The 18,416-nt window shown below is 42.7% G+C and overlaps 1 protein-coding gene across 1 annotated transcript; it reads right to left on the bottom strand.

The window, feature by feature from the left end:
- Positions 1-16,348: 16,348 nt before the first annotated feature.
- LOC123093334 (transcription factor MYB2) lies at positions 16,349-18,011 on the bottom strand. The gene is made up of 2 exons (XM_044515292.1): positions 17,596-18,011; positions 16,349-17,330 (listed from the first exon to the last, which is right to left on the bottom strand). The coding sequence occupies exons 1-2, from the start codon at positions 17,825-17,827 to the stop codon at positions 16,588-16,590; spliced, it is 975 nt and encodes a 324-aa protein (XP_044371227.1). The 5' UTR covers positions 17,828-18,011; the 3' UTR covers positions 16,349-16,587.
- Positions 18,012-18,416: the final 405 nt, after the last annotated feature.

Here is an 18,416-nt window from a genome sequence, read left to right as displayed (position 1 = left end):
AAAACTTGCATTGACGTAACCCTTTACGACGAACCTTTTGTCACCTCCATAATCGAGAAACATATCCTTATTCCACTAAGGATAATTTTGACCAATGTCCAGTGATCTACTCCTAGATCACTATTGTACTCCCTTGCCAAACTCAGGGCAAGGTATACAATAGGTCTGGTACACAGCATGGCATACTTTATAGAACCTATGGCTAAGGCATAGGGAATGACTTTCATTCTCTCTCTATCTTCTGCCGTGGTCGGGTTTTGAGTCTTACTCAACTTCACACCTTGTAACACAGGCAAGAACTCCATCTTTGACTGTTCCATTTTGAACTACTTCAAAATCTTGTCAAGGTATGTACTCATTGAAAAACTTATCAAGCATCTTGATCTATCTCTATAGATCTTGATGCTTAATATGTAAGTAGCTTCACCGAGGTCTTTCTTTGAAAAACTCCTTTCAAACATTCCTTTATGCTTTGCAGAATAATTCTACATTATCTCCGATCAACAATATGTCATTCACATATACTTATCAGAAATACTGTAGTGCTCCCACTCACTTTCTTGTAAATACAGGCTTCACCGCAAGTCTGTATAAAACTATATGCTTTGATCAACTTATCAAAGCGTATATTCCAATTCCGAGATGCTTGCACCAGTCCATAAATGGATCCCTGGAGCTTGCATATTTTGTTAGTACCTTTAGGATTGACAAAACCTTTTGGTTGCATCATATACAACTCTTCTTTAATAAATCGATTAAGGAATGCAGTTTTGTTTATCCATTTGCCAGATTTCATAAAATGCGTCAATTGCTAACATGATTCGGACAGACTTAAGCATAGATACGAGTGAGAAACTCTCATCGTAGTCAACACCTTGAACTTGTCGAAAACCCTTTTGCGACAATTCGAGCTTTCTAGATAGTAACACTACTATCAGCGTCCGTCTTCCTCTTGAAGATCCATTTAGTCTCGATGGCTCGCCGATCATTGGGCAAGTCAATCAAAGTCCATACTTTGTTCTCATACATGGATCTCATCTCAGATTTCATGGCCTCAAGCCATTTCGCGGAATCTGGGCTCATCATTGCTTTCTCATAGTTCGTAGGTTCATCATGATCTAGTAGCATGACTTCCAGAACAGGATTATCGTACCACTCTGGTGCGGATCTTACTCTAGTTGATCTACGAGGTTCGGTAGTAACTTGATCTGAAGTTTCATGATCATTATCATTAGCTTCCTCACTAATTGGTATAGGTGTCACAGAAACTGGTTTTGTGATGTACTACTTTCCAATAAGGGAGCAGGTACAGTTACCTCGTCTAGTTCTACCTTCCTCCCACTCACTTCTTTCGAGAGAAACTCCTTCTCTAGAAAGGATCCATTCTCAGCAATGAATATCTTGCCTTCGGATCTGTGATAGAAGGTGTACCCAACATTTTCTTTTGGGTATCCTATGAAGTTGCACTTCTCCGATTTGGGTTTGAGCTTATGAGGTTGAAACTTTTTCACATAAGCATTGCAACCTCAAACTTTAAGAAACGATAGCTTAGGTTTCTTGCCAAACCATAGTTCATACGGTGTCGTCTCAACGGATTTAGATGGTGCCCTATTTAACGTGAATGTAGCTGTCTCTAATGCATAACCTCAAAACTATTGTGGTTACTCGGTAAGAAACATCATAGATTGCACTATATCCAATAATAGTATGGTTATGACGTTCGGACACACCATTATGCTGTGGTGTTTCAGGTGGCACGATTTTGTGAAACTATTCCATATTGTTTTAATTGAAGACCAAACTCGTAACTCAAATATTTGTCTCTGCGATCAGATCGTAGAAACTTTATTTTCTTGTCACGATGATTTTCCACTTCACTTTGAAGTTTTTGAACTTTTCAAATGTTTCAGACTTATGTTTCATCAAGTAGATATACCCATATCTGCTCAAATCATCTGTGAAGGTCAGAAAATAATGATACCCGCCGCGAGCCTCAACATTCATCGGACTGCATACATCAGTATGTATTATTTCCAATAAGTCAGTTGCTTGCTCCATTGTTCCGGAGAACGGAGTCTTAGTCATCTTGCCCATGAGGCATGGTTCGCAAGCATCAACTGATTCATAATCAAGTGATTCCAAAAGCCCATCGGTATGGATTTTCTTCATGCGCTTTACACCAATATGACCTAAACGGTAGTGCCACAAATAAGTTGCACTATCATTATTAACTTTGCATCCTTTGGTTTCAATATTATGAATATGTGTATCACTACGATCATGATCCAACGAACCATTTTCATTGGGTGTGTAACCATATAAGGTTTTTATTCATGTAAACAGAACAACAATTTATTCTCTTACTTAAATGAATAACCGTATTGCAATAAACATGATCAAATCATATTCATGCTCAACGCAAACACCAAATAACACTTATTTAGGTTCAACACTAATCCCAAAAGTATAGGGAGTGTGCGATGATGATCATATCAATCTTGGAACCACTTCCAACACACATCGTCACTTCACCCTTAACTAGTCTATGTTCATTATGCAACTCCCGTTTCGAGTTACTACTCTTAGCAACTGAACCAGTATCAAATACCGAGGGGTTGCTACGAACACTAGTAAAATACACATCAATAATCTATATATCAAATATACCTTTGTTCACTTTGCCATCCTTCTTATCCGCCAAATACTTGGGGCAGTTCCGCTTCCAGTGACCAGTCCCTTTGCAGTAGAAGCACTTAGTCTCAAGCTTAGGACCAGACTTGGGCTTCTTCACTTGAGCAGCAACTTGATTGCCGTTCTTCTTGAAGTTCCCATTCTTCCCTTTGCCCTTTTCTTGAAACTAGTGGTCTTGTCTACCATCAACACTTGATATTTTTCTTGATTTCTACCTTCGTCGATTTCAGCATTACAAAGAGCTTGGGAATCGTTTCCGATATCCCTTGCATATCATAGTTCATCACGAAGTTCTACTAACTTGGTGATGGTGACTAGAGAATTCTGTCAATCACTATTTTATCTGGAAGATTAACTCCCACTTGATTCAAGTGATTGTAGTACCCAGACAATCTGAGCACATGCTCACTGCTTGAGCTATTCTCCTCCATCTTTTAGCTATAGAACTTGTTGGAGACTTCATATCTCTCAACTCGGGTATTTGCTTGAAATATTAACTTCAACTCCTGGAACATCTCATATGGTCCATAACGTTCAAAACGTCTTTGAAGTCCCGATTCTAAGCCGTTTAAGCATGGTGCACTAAACTATCAAGTAGTCATCATATTGAGCTAGCCAAACGTTCATAACGTCTGTCTCTACTCCTGCAATAGGTCTGTCACCTAGCGGTGCATCAAAGACATAATTCTTCTGTGCAGCAATGAGGATAATCCTCAGATTACGGATCCAATCCGCATCATTGCTACTAACATTTTTCAACATAATTTTTCTCTAGGAACACAATAAACTGGGAGCAACATCGCGATCTATTGATCTACAACATAGATATGCTAATACTACCAGGACTAAGTTCATGATAAATTAAAGTTCAATTAATCATATTACTTAAGAACTCCCACTTAGACAGACATCCCTCTAATCTTCTAAGTGATCACGTGATCCATATCAACTAAACCATGTCCAATCATTATGTGAGATGGAGTAGTTTCAATGGTGAACATCACTATGTTGATCATATCTACTATATGATTCATGCTCGACCTTTCGGTCTCTGTGTTCCGAGGCCATATCTGTTATATGCTAGGCTCGTCAAGTTTAACCTGAGTATTCCGCGTGTGCAACTGTTTTGCACCCGTTGTATTTGAACGTAGAGCCTATCACACCCGATCATCACGTGGTGTCTCAGCACGAAGAACTTTCGCAACGGTGCATACTCAGGGAGAACATTTATACTTTGATAATTTAGTGAGGGATCATCTTATAATGCTACCGTCAATCAAAGCAAGATAAGATGCATAAAAGATAAACATCACATGCAATCAATATAAGTGATATGATATGGCCATCATCATCTTGTACTTGTGATCTCCATCTCCGAAGTACCGTCATGATCACCATCGTCACCGGCGCGACACCTTGATCTCCATCGTAGCATCGTTGTCGTCTCGCCAATCTTATGCTTCCACGACTATCGCTACCGCTTAGTGATAAAGTAAAGCATTACAGCGCGATTGCATTGCATACAATAAAGCGACAACCATATGGCTCCTGCCAGTTGCCGATAACTCGGTTATAAAACATGATCATCTCATACAATAAAATTTAGCATCATGTCTTGACCATATCACATCACAACATGCCCTGCAAAAACAAATTGGCCGTCCTCTACTTTGTTGTTGCAAGTTTTACGTGGCTGCTACGGGCTTAGCAAGAACCGTTCTTACCTACGCATCAAAACCACAATGATAGTTTGTCAAGTTGGTGCTGTTTTAACCTTCGCAAGGACCGGGCGTAGCCACACTCGGTTCAACGAAAGTTGGAGAAACTGACACCCGCCAGCCACCTGTGTGCAAAGCACGTCGGTAGAACCAGTCTCGCGTAAGCGTACGTGTAATGTCGGTCCGGGACGCTTCATCCAACAATACCGCCGAACCAAAGTGTGACATGCTGGTAAGCAGTATGACTTATATCGCCCACAACTCACTTGTGTTCTACTCGTGCACAACATCAACGCATAAAACCTAGGCTCTGATGCCACTGTTGGGGAACATAGTAATTTCCAAAAAATTCCTATGCACACGCAAGATCAGGGTGATGCATAGCAACGAGAGGGGAGAGTGTTGTCTACGTACCCTCGTAGACCGGAAGCGGAAGCGTTAGCACAACACGGTTGATGTAGTCGTACGTCTTCACGGCCTGACCGATCAAGCACCGAAACTACGGCACCTCCAAGTTCTAGCACACGTTCAGCTCGATGACGATCCCCGGACTCCGATCCAGCAAAGTGTCGGGGAAGAGTTCTGTCAGCATGACGGCGTGGTGACGATCTTGATGTTCTACCATCGCAGGGCTTCGCCTAAGCACCGCTACAATATTATCGAGGATTATGGTGGAGGGGGGCACCGCACACGGCTAAGAGAACGATCACAAAGATCAACTTGTGTGTCTAGAGGTGCCCCCATGCCCTTGTACATAAAGGAGCAAGGGGGAGGCCGGCCGGCCCTTGAGGCGTGCCAAGGAGGGGGTAGTCCTCCTCCTAGTAGGAGTAGGACTCCCCTTTCCTAGTCCAACTAGGAAGAGGGAAGGGGGAAGGAAAGAGAGGGAGAGGGAGAGGGAAAGAGGGGCCGTGCCCCCCTCCCCTAGTCCAATTCGGACTCCCCATGGGAGGGGGCGCGCCACCTCCTGGGCTGCTGCCCTCTCTCTCCCCTCAGGCCCACTAAGGCCCAATACTTCCCCGGGGGGTTCCGGTAACCCTTCCGGCACTCCGGTTTTCTCCGAAATCACCCAAAACACTTCCGGTGTCCGAATATAGCCATCCAATGTATCGATCTTTATGTCTCGACCATTTTGAGACTCGTCGTCATGTCCGTGATCATATCCGGGACTCTGAACAATCTTCGGTACATCAAAATATATAAACTCATAATGGAACTGTCATCGTAACGTTAAGCGTGCAGACCCTACGGGTTCGAGAACAATGTAGACATGACCGAGACACGTCTCCGGCCAATAACCAATAGCGGAACCTGCATGCTCATATTGGCTCCCACATATTCTACGAAGATCTTTTATCGGTCAGACCGCATAACAACATATGTTGTTCCCTTTGTCATCGGTATGTTACTTGCCCGAGATTTGATCGTCGGTATCTCAATACCTAGTTCAATCTCGTTACCGGCAAGTCTCTTTACTCGTTCCGTAATACATCATCCCGCAACTAACTTATTAGTTGCAATGCTTGCAAGGCTTATGTGACGTGCATTACCGAGAGGGCCCAGAGATACCTCTCCGACAATCGGAGTGACAAAAACTAATCTCGAAATACGCCAACCCAACAAGTACCTTCGGAGACACCTGTAGAGCACCTTTATAATCACCCAGTTATGTTGTGACGTTTGGTAGCACACAAAGTGTTCCTCCGGTAAACAGGAGTTGCATAATCTCATAGTCATAGGAACATGTATAAGTCATGAAGAAAGCAATAGCAACAAACTAAACGATCAAGTGCTAAGCTAACGAAAAGGGTCAAGTCAATCACATCATTCTCCTAATGATGTGATCCCGTTAATCAAATGATAACTCATGTCTATGGTTAGGAAACATAACCATCTTTGATCAACGAGCTAGTCAAGTAGAGGCATACTAGTAACACTTTGTTTGTCTATGTATTCACACATGTATTATGTTTCCGGTTAATACAATTCTAGCATGAATAATAAACATTTATCATGATATAAGGAAATAAATAATAACTTTATTATTGCCTCTAGGGCATATTTCCTTCACTATCCAGTCTAACTCTAGTAAAAGATCCGCCTGCCACTTTCTTTTCAAAAGTCCACTTGCGACCTTGAAAACCTAAGTCAACCAAGCCACATACGTCCACCGCATCCCGGAAGCCTTGCAACTGCGTTTGGCTCCTTGTGCCAATGCTATCATACTCATCGTGGCGTAGTACCTCGTTAAAATCTCCTATACATGCCCATTGCAGGTTCTGGAGCGCTGCCAGATTCTTCATTGTGTCCCATGTTCGTTGTCGGAGATGTGTTTGAGCTTCACCATAAAAGCATGACAACCTCCACGGGTCACCACAAAGTTCAGAAACTTTAATGTCAATATGATACTGCGAGTAACCCAAATTCTCCAACTTTATTTCATTATTCCAATACATCACTAAACCTCCACTCCTACCGGAGGAGTCAACAGAAAAAGAGTTATCAAAACCAAGAGTACTCTTTAAGTTTTCAGCTCTAACCCCACTAATCTGGGTTTCCACTAAGCAAAGCACTCGAGGGGCAAACTTTATCGCGAGTTCGCTTAGCTCTTGAACTGTCGGGGCGTTGCCTATCCCGCGACAGTTCCAGCATAGCAGATTCATTGTGCTCGACGGTCCTCCCCGAAGGAGGCCGCCGATTTTGCTTCGTTGATCTTCCCTGCTGCTGTGTTTTTCTTCAGACCTGCGATAATTTGCTTCTCAGACTGCTGGATGGTTTTGGTCCTCTTGGGGTCTTGCTTCGGTGGCGGGCTCATAGGGGTTGCATCACCGCTAGATTTTCCTGCCACAACCAGCTCCATACCCGAAGATCCCAGCTGGCTAGTGGGTTCCACAACCTGCTGCGATGATCGCTTCCGGTTGGAATCAGAGGGCTCCATATCAAAAGCATGCTGCTCCTCTAGATCCTCGGCTCCCTCCCCTGAAACTCCATCAGGCGGGTCGCCTTGGGCTTGTGGTTTTTGGTTTCTGTTACAACGGCGGGTGCCCCAGGCAGTGGTCGCCGGTGCTCTCAGGTTCTTGTAAGTCAGCGCCGATGGGGGTTGGACTCCATCCCCGTGCTCCTTGAACTCGTGACCCATCATGCCACAGACTTGGCACCAGTCTGGTAAACACTCGTACTTTACCGCAAAGATCACCCTCTCTCCTCCACGGATCAGAGAGATCGCTTTTTTGAGAGGGTTTCTCACATCAAGGCGAACCCTAACTCTGTAGAAGTTCCCTTCAAAGTCAAAAGAAGATGGCTCAGAATCCACGAACTCGCCAATCTTAGCCGCAAGAGCCTTGACTTTCCCATGATAACCAATTGGCAGATCAATGATTCGAACCCAGATCTCAAACTTGAAGAGCTCGATCTCAGTTGGCTTCGTGAATCCATCATATGGGGCAATGATAACCGGGTTTCCCCGGAAGTGCCACGGTCCCCCTTGTGTAACTCTCTCCCAATCACCCAGGCAGTTAAACTGCATCTGGAAGAGATTTTCCTCTAGGGTTTTGATTTTCACCGGTCTAGCGAGGTCCCAGGTTGTTCTCATGTTGCGGAAGAACCAATAAGTGCTAAACCCTTTGTCCATATGGACTCTGACCAAGATCATCCAGCGGAGATCCACCTCCACCGGGGCGTCATCTTCCTCAAAAACGACGTCATCGAGGTCATCTTCCTTCAGGGCCAGCTCTTTCATCATCTCCTCCAACTTGTCATTTCCTTTTAATCCAGAAGTTGCCGGATCGCCATGATTTGCCATGGTTTCGTGAAGCAGATAGATCGATCCCCGCGACCGGAAACCGTCCGGGAGATGTAAGCCTTCACGCTCCTGCGAGCGAAGGCCGAAAACCAAACGGGGCAGACGAGGCTACCCCTAGATCGGCCGGTGAACAGGTCTCTGATCCAGCAAAGGGCAGAGGATAAAGCAGGTCTCAACGATCGCCAGCGGTGACAAGAGGAAAAGAAACCCTAACGGGATTGATATAGCCTTTGGGGAGAGATCCTAGTTGACGCTTATTGGCATCAAATAGATTAGCCTACGCTGAAGGTAGGCGTAATGCGTCGGCCCACTCTAGTGAGCTCACTTGGTCATTTTTTCCTGTGGTTTTCTAGTCTGTTCATCTAAAAAAGAACTGGAAGATGGATATTTCATGAAGGTAAATTCTGAAAATTAAAATAATTATATATTTAATCCACCATGTACTCAAATATTTTTCAACATTTATTTAGAAAAATGTTCATCATATATTAAAAAATGTTCATTGTATATTATAATAATGTTCAATGTATATTTACATTATGTTCACCGTGTTTGAAGAAATATTCACTGTGTAATTAAAAATGGTCATAGTATTTTTAAAAATGTTCAGTATATATTTAAAATGTCTCTTCGCATTTGACAAAACTTGACTGTATAAAAAGAGTTTTATGTATAAACAAATAGATTTACAAAAAAACATAAATGGGAATGGAAAATATATGAAACAAAAGAAGAAGAAAACATTAAAAATAAAAAAAATAAACTAGGAAAAGAAATAACCGTAAAAACATGGCAAATCAAAAATAATAATAACTATTAAATCTGAAATGCATGAAGAAACAAAACAAATCAACACGAAATAAAACAGTCGACACATTGGTCGCCCCGTCTGAAGGGCGGCTCTTAGCGTAGCAACAAATATATTGCTGGAGCCTCCACATGGTGAGCGTTGGACGCTTCTCCCACAAGAACATTTTTTTTATGTTTTGTTTTTAGTTGTTTTATTTTTTTGTATTTTGATTTCATTATTTTTCCTGGGTTTTTCATGGAGCACAGGCATGTGCTTCACGCGGGAGCATAGTTTATCCTTCACATTGAGAGTATGAGTTAGTACTAGGTGAAAATATGTGTTAGTTCATGATGGAAGCACATGTGTGCTTCCAGCGGGGGCACGGATTTCCTAGTGGGTGGAAGCACGAATGATTTATATTGGAAGCATACGTTAGTGTAGTTGAGAGCACGAATGTTAGTAATAGTTGGAAGCACTTCAAGCACAAAAGTTGAGGAGCACAAGTTACTACTAGGTGGAAGCACGGTTCAGTTCGCGTTGGCAACAAATGTTAGTTTAGTTGGGATCACAAATTTCCTCCAAAAATATTTCGTCAAAACCAATCAACCTCGGATCTCTTTTGATAATCTCGACACGAGGAATACAATAGTGATACAGGTTTATAATTCGGACTCACGGTTCACGAGATATTTCATTTTTTTTAACAAATCTAGAAAGAAAAAAACATACATTGAACCTCATATCCCTGATGGCAACAAATGACACACATGCATTATGCCACTTCTCATCATCAGAGTAGTTCAAGGTAATCTTTGCAGAGGATACCATTTAATTAGTGATTTCGTGTAAAATTTTGCTAAAAAAACATTTGGCTGTGAAATTCAGCACAACAACATTCCAAAATTATTAAAAGGAGCACATTTGGTTGTAGACCATGTTTTAAAGGACTTATCCTTACAAATATTAGACTTTATTAAACAAAACTCCAAAAACTAAACAGGAAGCAAGCAATGAAACATTGCTGCATTTCCTTCAGCATGCACAGACGTTGAGTTCCGTGCATTACGCCAAGCTCACATCAGCAGCGTACATGGTGTGTGCCTGCAGTTGTAGACAAGACGTACGGGCTGACTTCATTGAAGTGCTTGGAGTGTACGAGTTGACAACACTGAAAGCGCCCTCCACCGCGCTCGGAAGCTTGCGCGCACGTAAGGCTGGTCATAGTGGGGAGTAACTTAGACTAGTAACATGTATATGTTACTAGGCTATGTTACTACCCATATGTAGTGTTATGCATCACTTCATTTATTACTTCATAGACTCATTTAGCATTGGGAACCGCTAGGTGATGGTAACATATTATGTTACTCTATTTGTCTCTCTCCTCATTAACTACTTGCCACATCACCATTTTTGCTTATGTGGCATCTATGTTACTACCTATGTTACTCCCACTATGTTACTACCTATGTTCATATTAAAAATGGTGATGTGGCAAGTAGTTAATGAGGAGAGAGGCAAATAGAGTAACATAATATGTTACCATCACATAGCGGTTTCCAATGCATAATGAGTCTACAAAGTAATAAATGAAGGCAACTATGTTACCACACCTATGACACTACCCACTATGAAGGTAGTAACATAGACTAGTAACATATGTATGTTACTAGTCTAAATTACTCCCCACTATGACCAGCCTAACAGTACCACAGTGCTTACCGTCGGCATGTGAAAACGATCCGCGTGCGCGCGTACATGCATGGGGAAATGCATATTTCCTGATAGGTTGGGTGCAAATTGTAATTCCGTTCCTCATCGTGAAAAGGACTGTTTGGCAACAAACCAACATAAAAAGTTCACACCATCCCTCGAAACATACAACGGTTGGTTGCGTTCATACTAAAAACTGAGAACCGTTTGGCGATATTCTGCGGTACCAGTCGTGCTTAGTTTTGTTCTTCGTAGTTCTTCGTCAGATTCGGAATTGCGTTGTTTGGTCACAGACGTCTGAGTTCTGGCACGGATTTTCATACATCTTCACGCCGGCTCTGCAATGTGTGTTCAGTTGACGATCGCCTACAACAAAATCGGAGTCGTTTGCTCAGAATTTAGGGATGACGATGACGTCTCTAGGGGAGGAGTGATGACGATGACTCCTGTGTGTTGTCTCGATGAGGCCCTCCTTGGAGTGGTGTGCGTGGGGTATTTTATGTGTGCCGCTCAATGGTGTGATGGTTTTCGTCAGGTTTTCCATGACTAACTGGGCAATCTAGTTTTGGCTCGTTTTCACTAATTAACTGCAAAACTCTTTTCTTCTTAATAAATGCAGGATAACTGTCATTTCGAGAAAAAAAAAACTGAGAACTCTTCGCGGAAATTTTCATGAAAATAATCATGCGTGCAGAAAAAGAACATAAAATGCAGTTTATTTATACCGGTTATTTATTTATTTTGCAAACGCTTATTTTGTAAACTGTATAAATAAATGTATACAATTCAGCACAACAACATTCCAAAATTATAAATAAATAAACTATATAAATAAACATTTGCAAAGGAAACATAAGAAGAACGTTCACAAGTTACATAATTTGGTTAGCAACTACTCCCTCTGTTTTTAAATACAAGTCTTTTTAGAGATTTCAAATACGGATGTATATAGACATATTTTAGAATGTATATGCATTCAGTTTACTCCGTACATACGTAGTCCCTCGTTGAACCCCTAAAAAGACTTATATTTATGAACGAAGGGATTATGAACGTTTGCAAAATAAATAAATAATTAAATAAATATGGTACAACTTATGTAACTTGGTGAATAGTCTTCTTATGTTTTTTTTCACGGATACAGATGGTCATCCTTTTGTACAAAATTTACAGTGCCAAGTTGCTGTCCATTTTTTCAGTGAAAAAAGTTGCTCTCCATTTCATACATGCAGGAGTTTTTGCATTTAAAAAACTTCAAAAATATATTTGGCTTCATTATTTAAGGATCCGAATATCAAGCGAGCGTCAAATTTTTAGGCATGGCAAATCAAACATTTACATGGTAATTTATATTCACCGAGGATTGCAAGTTTAGTTGGCGAGCATGGCAAATCCGTCTCAATTTATTTTATGGCAGGAAATGGATGTCCTTGCAAACTAAAGTTCTCATCCTCGTGCCAGTATAAATTGCCATGAATTTTTTTTGATTTGTCATGCCTAAAAGTCTGACGTAAGGTTTTAGCATTTCTGTTATTTAAATCGAGTTCACATGTAGCATGTGTTAAGCCAAGCATTTTCCCTAGTACCTCGCATAAATCACCACGGAATGAAAACATCCAGTAACATTTACTTGCATGAATTTCACCTTAAACCTTAAAATGAATCTCAATTTTCGGCAACTAGTTTTATCTTTTAAAACCACAAATTGTGGTTGAACTCTACTGAGAACCAACCATTGGATGGATGGTTCGAATGCTGGTCATAGCCTCGGCCTATCATGTATCAAACTTCAAGCATTGTTTAAAAAATCAAACCGGTGAGGTTGTCTGTTCAGGTTATTACTGGTCGGACCGCTAGTGCATCGGTTCATTTGTGACAAAAATGTAATATTTAAGATATATTTTTTAAACATTGACCTCACATGAAATGAATACACTTAAAAATGATGTAAACCACTGTTGTTTTTCATTTCAAAAAGTGTTATTAGCCCAGCTGGTTATTGGGCCTTTACCATGCCTTGCCTGAAGGTTAGGTGTTTGATTCCTTGTTGATGCATCTTGTTTTGAATATATTTTTCTACTAAAAGACTGGCACACCTAACAAAACTGGGCAAGGCACCGGTCAAGGTTTTTTCCTGTCGGTTCAGTCCGATTTTAGAAACTATGACTTCACGTATGATACTCTATTTATTTTCCTAAAGCGGAATATCATTCAATGGCTAATGTCCTTTATGTCGATAGTAATGCATATGTGGTAATTTCATCAATTTGACAGGTCCATCGCTTTGATTTTAAGTAGGCCTTATGGCAGTGTGAATGGGTATGTCGTCTGTGAGTGTGGTGTAATCGTGTGCATGTGTGCCTAAGTTGTAACCAATATTTCTAGGAATATATTAAACACCAGTATTATCCAAATTTATTGAACATTTATCTCCTTCATTGCCAATGAGCTACTCCTACCTATGATTTTTTTTCTTGGAAGAAGGCTTTTCAGGCTGAAAGTGTTGTTCTCAGCTCGAGCTCGTATGAGCTCGGTACGAATAGTAAATCCGAACTAAAAGAACTCAAATATTTTTGAAACAAATTGGTTAACTTTGAAAAATGCTTTGTATGCTTTAAAGTTTCATAAGGGGATGACATCGTGGAAGTCGTGGCAAACAAAGATACAAAATGCTTTGAAAAACAACATTTTGAAGCATCGTTTTTTTGCCATGTCTTTCACGAATTATCCCATGATGAAACTTTACAAGCAATCAAAGCATTTGTCAATGTTTGCTAAATAAAATTATTTTTGAGGGATTCTACTGTTCACCGAGCTCGGATAATCTGCACATGCTTTAATGATCAAGCTTAAGCGCTGCTGCTGGGGAAGCAAAGCTTGCAAGAAATTCAACCAGCCGCCAAAAGGCGGCGGGAGATGATAAGGTCGCACCAAAACAGAGCACGACATCTCCTAGGAAAAAAACAGAGCACGACACTGTTGATCGATGCATCAGTCTGTCACAGAAATGCAGACCAATCATGCATAAGTTGCATCCAAAAGAGAGTTAGTGGAGGAACATGTCACTGCTGATGCCAAGTAGTGAGTACAAGTATCAGTGCTCAAACTAGTTTGAAGTCTCCAGCAGGCAAAAGCGAAAGGCAGTTCAATTCATCTCAATCTCATCAGAAAATAAAAAGGCAATTGATCTCACGGCCAGGATCCTCTCCTAGGTTCGCAGCTTGACCAATCGGCGCCGGTCGTTCGGGTCCTGGGGAAACTAAACTAATTGCGGAACCCGCACGAGTGGGCCTGGCCTGCCTTATCTGGTCTCCGACGTCATTGCACCACGTGGGGCCACGCCAGGTTGACCGGACGACCGTCGCCGGCGACCGGCGACCGCAGCTTTGACCTCCCAGCTGGCGCCAAGGCCCAAGGACCAAAGCTACTACACGTGACACCTCTTGCGCCCGGGCCGGTTCGCTGGCTGCGGACCTGCGGCCACTACCATTGCACGTTTACAAGGAGATTTTTACGCAGTCAACTGAACAAAGCCCTCCTTAAATGCCAAGCAAGTATGGTTTACTTGCAATGTTCATTTGTAGAGTATCTATTTTTGCATGTCTGAGACAACGGAATTTTCATTCAATTGGAACTTCTCAGAAGAAATAATCTGCGTCATGTGTGTAAGAAAAATATAACTTCAAGTAAATATGGCATATATGAAAAACAAAAGGACAACCGAGATCAATTGCTATGTGGAGTAACATTTCCGAAATCAAAGGCTACACAATTATGCGGATTAGCTTTGTAAATTGCGGTTCCATGCGGCACACTTCTTTTAGTAATTGATTAGGGTACATCTAGATGTGCCTTAATTATTGCACGTCTAAGTGACCCAAGTAAGTATAGAAAGGAAAAGAAAAAAAATATCCACACGAATCTTCAGATAAGATCAATGATATATGATTTATATGTGAAATATTTATGACACGTCTAGATGTGCTTTAGAAAAACTGATTGATTAGCTAGTGTAAATGAAAGAACACCCAGAATCAATCCCAGCTGGTGTTCAGTGTTCTATAGTTGGTTTCGAATATCAAGCATGGTGTGATGCATCCATGCATGCCACACTCATGAAACCGCGGATTATACATTAGAACCATTAGCTAGGTCTCCTTACCTAGAGAAAGGCGGCAGTCGTATCATGGTGAGCTTATCTAGGCATCCTGTAGCTATGGATAAGCAAGCCAAGTTGTGTTTACATATATTACGAAGACCAGACTTGTCATCTCGATCAAGTCCTTAGCTTGGCCCAAACTCCAAATTAAAGTGTGCAATGAAGTACGTGGTGGAATCTCTCCAATTCACCGACTCCTTATCACACCATTGACTGTTTTTTGTCCTCCCTTCTCAAGTCATGAAGCCATTGGAGAGGCGTACTACAAAAGATGCACAACAAGCTAAAGGCATTGTGCACTTGCACAACAAAGTACATAGACTATAACTAATTCCGACTTATTCATGCGTCTTTGAATCACATGAATGGAAAACGTCGTCACAACACAATGGGTTCCTACAAGATCAACAGACAAGAATTTGGCATAAGATGCCTTTGGATGGTGCACTAGAAATATACACAAGAATCCTTTAGCTATGGATAAGCTAGCCAGGTTTACTATCCAAGCATTAAAGGATCCATTTCTACATGTGGATGTTCTTTCATGCTGTTCTGGCCGGGTCAGCTTATGTGGATAAGATGCTAACTATTTGAATACATCTACTGATGTAGAGGCCGGGGTTTCCCCTTTTCGAAAAAACATGAGGATATTCTTCGATCAGGTGATGAACATTCCTTGAGTAAATAGTCATGCCTCATCCATAAATTTCACATTTTGCGAGCCAGAGTATGACCTCCAAGATTTCAATACTAACTAATTTTGGTTCATTCTTGCCATTTTGGATCACATGACTAGAAATATACGAATAGGGAAAATCCAAACTTGAGAGGTCAAGGAGTAATTTCTGTAGAAATTATTGGGGAGAGAGAGAGAGTATCGCATTTCAATCTTTGGTATCTCATCTCCAAAAATGTGATATTTTTATTTGAATTCGCTTGGAAAATTAACGAGTTTCTATACAGTGTCCAGAATAATTTTAACAAGGTTAAGTATATATCCCAACGTCACAACTGTTTGATTTTTTCTGAAATCTCAACCACCTAAAATTGCATATGATCATTTAGCCTAAAATATTAGTATCATGCATTTTTTTTGGAAAATCTAACTGCAATTCCTGTTGTGTGTGTTATCTACTAAATGACCTCAGTATAACGATGGCTCGATGAAATCCAAAGGTTGGGAAAGGTAAAGGGGATTTAAAGTGTACCTTGGTCACCGTGCCGAAAATAATGCACATTACATGAAGGAACGTAGGGAGTTTTTGTTAGCAAGGACGGATTTAAAATAAGTTAAAGCAACTTTTAAACACATAATCACATTAAGTAAGCTTCGACGCAATATATCGTCCATGCGTATAGTTCCCTTCTGAATTTGATTTCTCTAGGTTTCAGTTTTTGTTAGTACTGTATGGGAGTATAAAATACTCCCTCCGTCCCACAAAAAGAACCACTGTAATTCGCATGATTACTAGGTTAGGTTTTTCATGTAAGATTTACTTTTACATATAAGCACAAAAACAATACAAATCTTCTAGCCATGTAGAAGAATTAAAGAAGATGTTTAATATGCACATTTTTGCATACTATGTAGCCCTAATAAACTAGTGATCACTCTATGAACGCGAATTAGTTTCCTCTCAAATTTCCTTTCATGCACCCTCTCTTGTCAAATTTCAATTTTGTTGAGCTCAGTTTGGCGCTCTAGTTAAGTTCATCGTCAGCAGTAAATGTCCTCTAGGCTCCACAAGTTGTCGTCGAAATTTCCGAACTCAAAGTCCGGGATATCGGTGGCGGCGAGGAGCTCCGACCAGCTCCCGCTGAGGCTGTCGCCGTGGATGACGTACTGATCGCCGCCTATGGCCCCACCCTCGCGGCCGGCGCACTGCATCATCGAGCCATCAACGTTCGCCGTGGCAGTGGCAGCGCCCCACGCTGGGAAATGGGCTCCGTGCGACGTCTCCGCCGGTGACAGAGAAGACCGGAGCGTGCTCGAGGTGTCAGGGCTCATGGTCACCGCCACCTTCCGGCTCGGCCCCCCGCTGCTCGCGTGATCGAAGCAGTGGTACTGTGATGCACCGGCCGGCGAGCTCATCGCCCTTGTCAGCGCCGGAACACCCACGCCTGCAGCGGCGGCGGCGGAGGAGGAGGAGCTTTCGGCCTGGATGCGCTCGAGGAGGCGCGGCATCCAGACTTGCCTGACGACGTCGCGGAAGCGGTCGCTGTTGACGTCGCAGTGGAGCTGCTTGGCGTGCTTCTGCACCCTGGTCCGCCAGTAGTTCTTGACCTCGTTGTCCGTCCTCCCCGGGAGGCGCTGCGCGATCTTGGACCACCGGTTGCCCCACCGGGAGTGCAGGTCCAGGATCAGCAGCTGCTCCTCCGGCGTGATGTTGCCGCGCCGGACGTCGGGGCGGAGGTAGTTCAGCCACCGGAGCCGGCAGCTCTTCCCAGTGCGCCTCAGGCCTACACGTGCCAAAACCAGGCCCATATCAGCGAAAAAGAACATGAGGAGGGACCTCAGCGGATAATGAGCTGCAAGTGATCAGTGCACATAGCTTAGCTACACGCTAGGTACGGCAACGAAAAGCGCTAGCTCATCTTATCTCTTGCGACGTGATCGATCAGAAAGAGCTCTAAATTAAAGCAGATGTGACATGCATGATCTTGCCACTAGATTGCTAGCTAGCTCTCAGTTGCATACATAATTAACTGATTAAGTAGTAAGTACCTGCGCATCGAGCGAGCGAGTTCCAGCGCCCCTCGCCGTGCTTGGAGATGTAGTCGACGAGGAGCATGTCCTCCTCCGCCGTCCACGGGCCCCTCTTCAGGTCGCCCTCGTCCTCGCTTGCCGTCGCCACTGCCATGGCCGCCTCTGTCGTCACCGCCGAAAAACCGGCCGGGCTCATCGGCAGCGCCTCCATGCCCATGCAGGCCTTGTAGTACTCCTTGTCCATGTCCATGAGCAAGGTCGAACTCGCTCAATCAAGCTTCAGGAAGACGTACGCGAGTGGTGGCCAAATCTTGGTGGTGGCTAGCTATACGAGTAGTAGTGATTGACCGGCGGGCTGTAGCTTGAGGAGAGTGAGACAGGGAAGATGGATCGATGGGTTTATATAGGGATGGATGAATATCGAGAGAGAGCCGACGACTAATGGCGACTGTGGTTCAGGCCGAAATGAGCTTAAGGATTTGGACTGGTAAAGCCTAAAGTGGAGGAGGGGGGGCGCGCGCGTGCGTGTCGCCAGATTAAACAACTCAAGCGGATTAAGAAAACAACGTGTCTGATTCCGGTCCACCTTTGACCGCTGACCAGCCCACGCAACGGCGGAGCCAGCTGGCAGTAATTCTTCTTCTCCATCCTTCTGCTCCGGAGAGTGAGCTTTGCCTTCTTATTTCTAGATCATTCTTCGGCTTCGGCACAGCCGTTCCCAACACAGCCACCGCAAAATTGTCTTTCCCCACGGCCACAAGTACGTGCTATGCAAAACACTACTTCCATTTCGGCAAGGTAAACTATTTATAATTATTGGTAAATAATATTTAAAAATA

This window comes from Triticum aestivum, chromosome 1A, assembly GCF_018294505.1.
Source record: "Triticum aestivum cultivar Chinese Spring chromosome 1A, IWGSC CS RefSeq v2.1, whole genome shotgun sequence".
NCBI lineage: Eukaryota > Viridiplantae > Streptophyta > Magnoliopsida > Poales > Poaceae > Triticum > Triticum aestivum.
Note: the sequence above shows the minus strand (reverse complement) of the source record. Positions and strands in the feature narration are given on the sequence as shown.

Bases quoted from the DNA above. Each gene is read 5' to 3' on its own strand.
- LOC123093334 (XM_044515292.1), bottom strand. From the start codon at position 17,827: ATGGACATGGACAAGGAGTACTACAAGGCCTGCATGGGCATGGAGGCG. The intron at 17,331-17,595 runs GTACTTACTACT...TGGCACGTGTAG, and splicing joins CTCGCTCGCTCGATGCGCAG to GCCTGAGGCGCACTGGGAAG.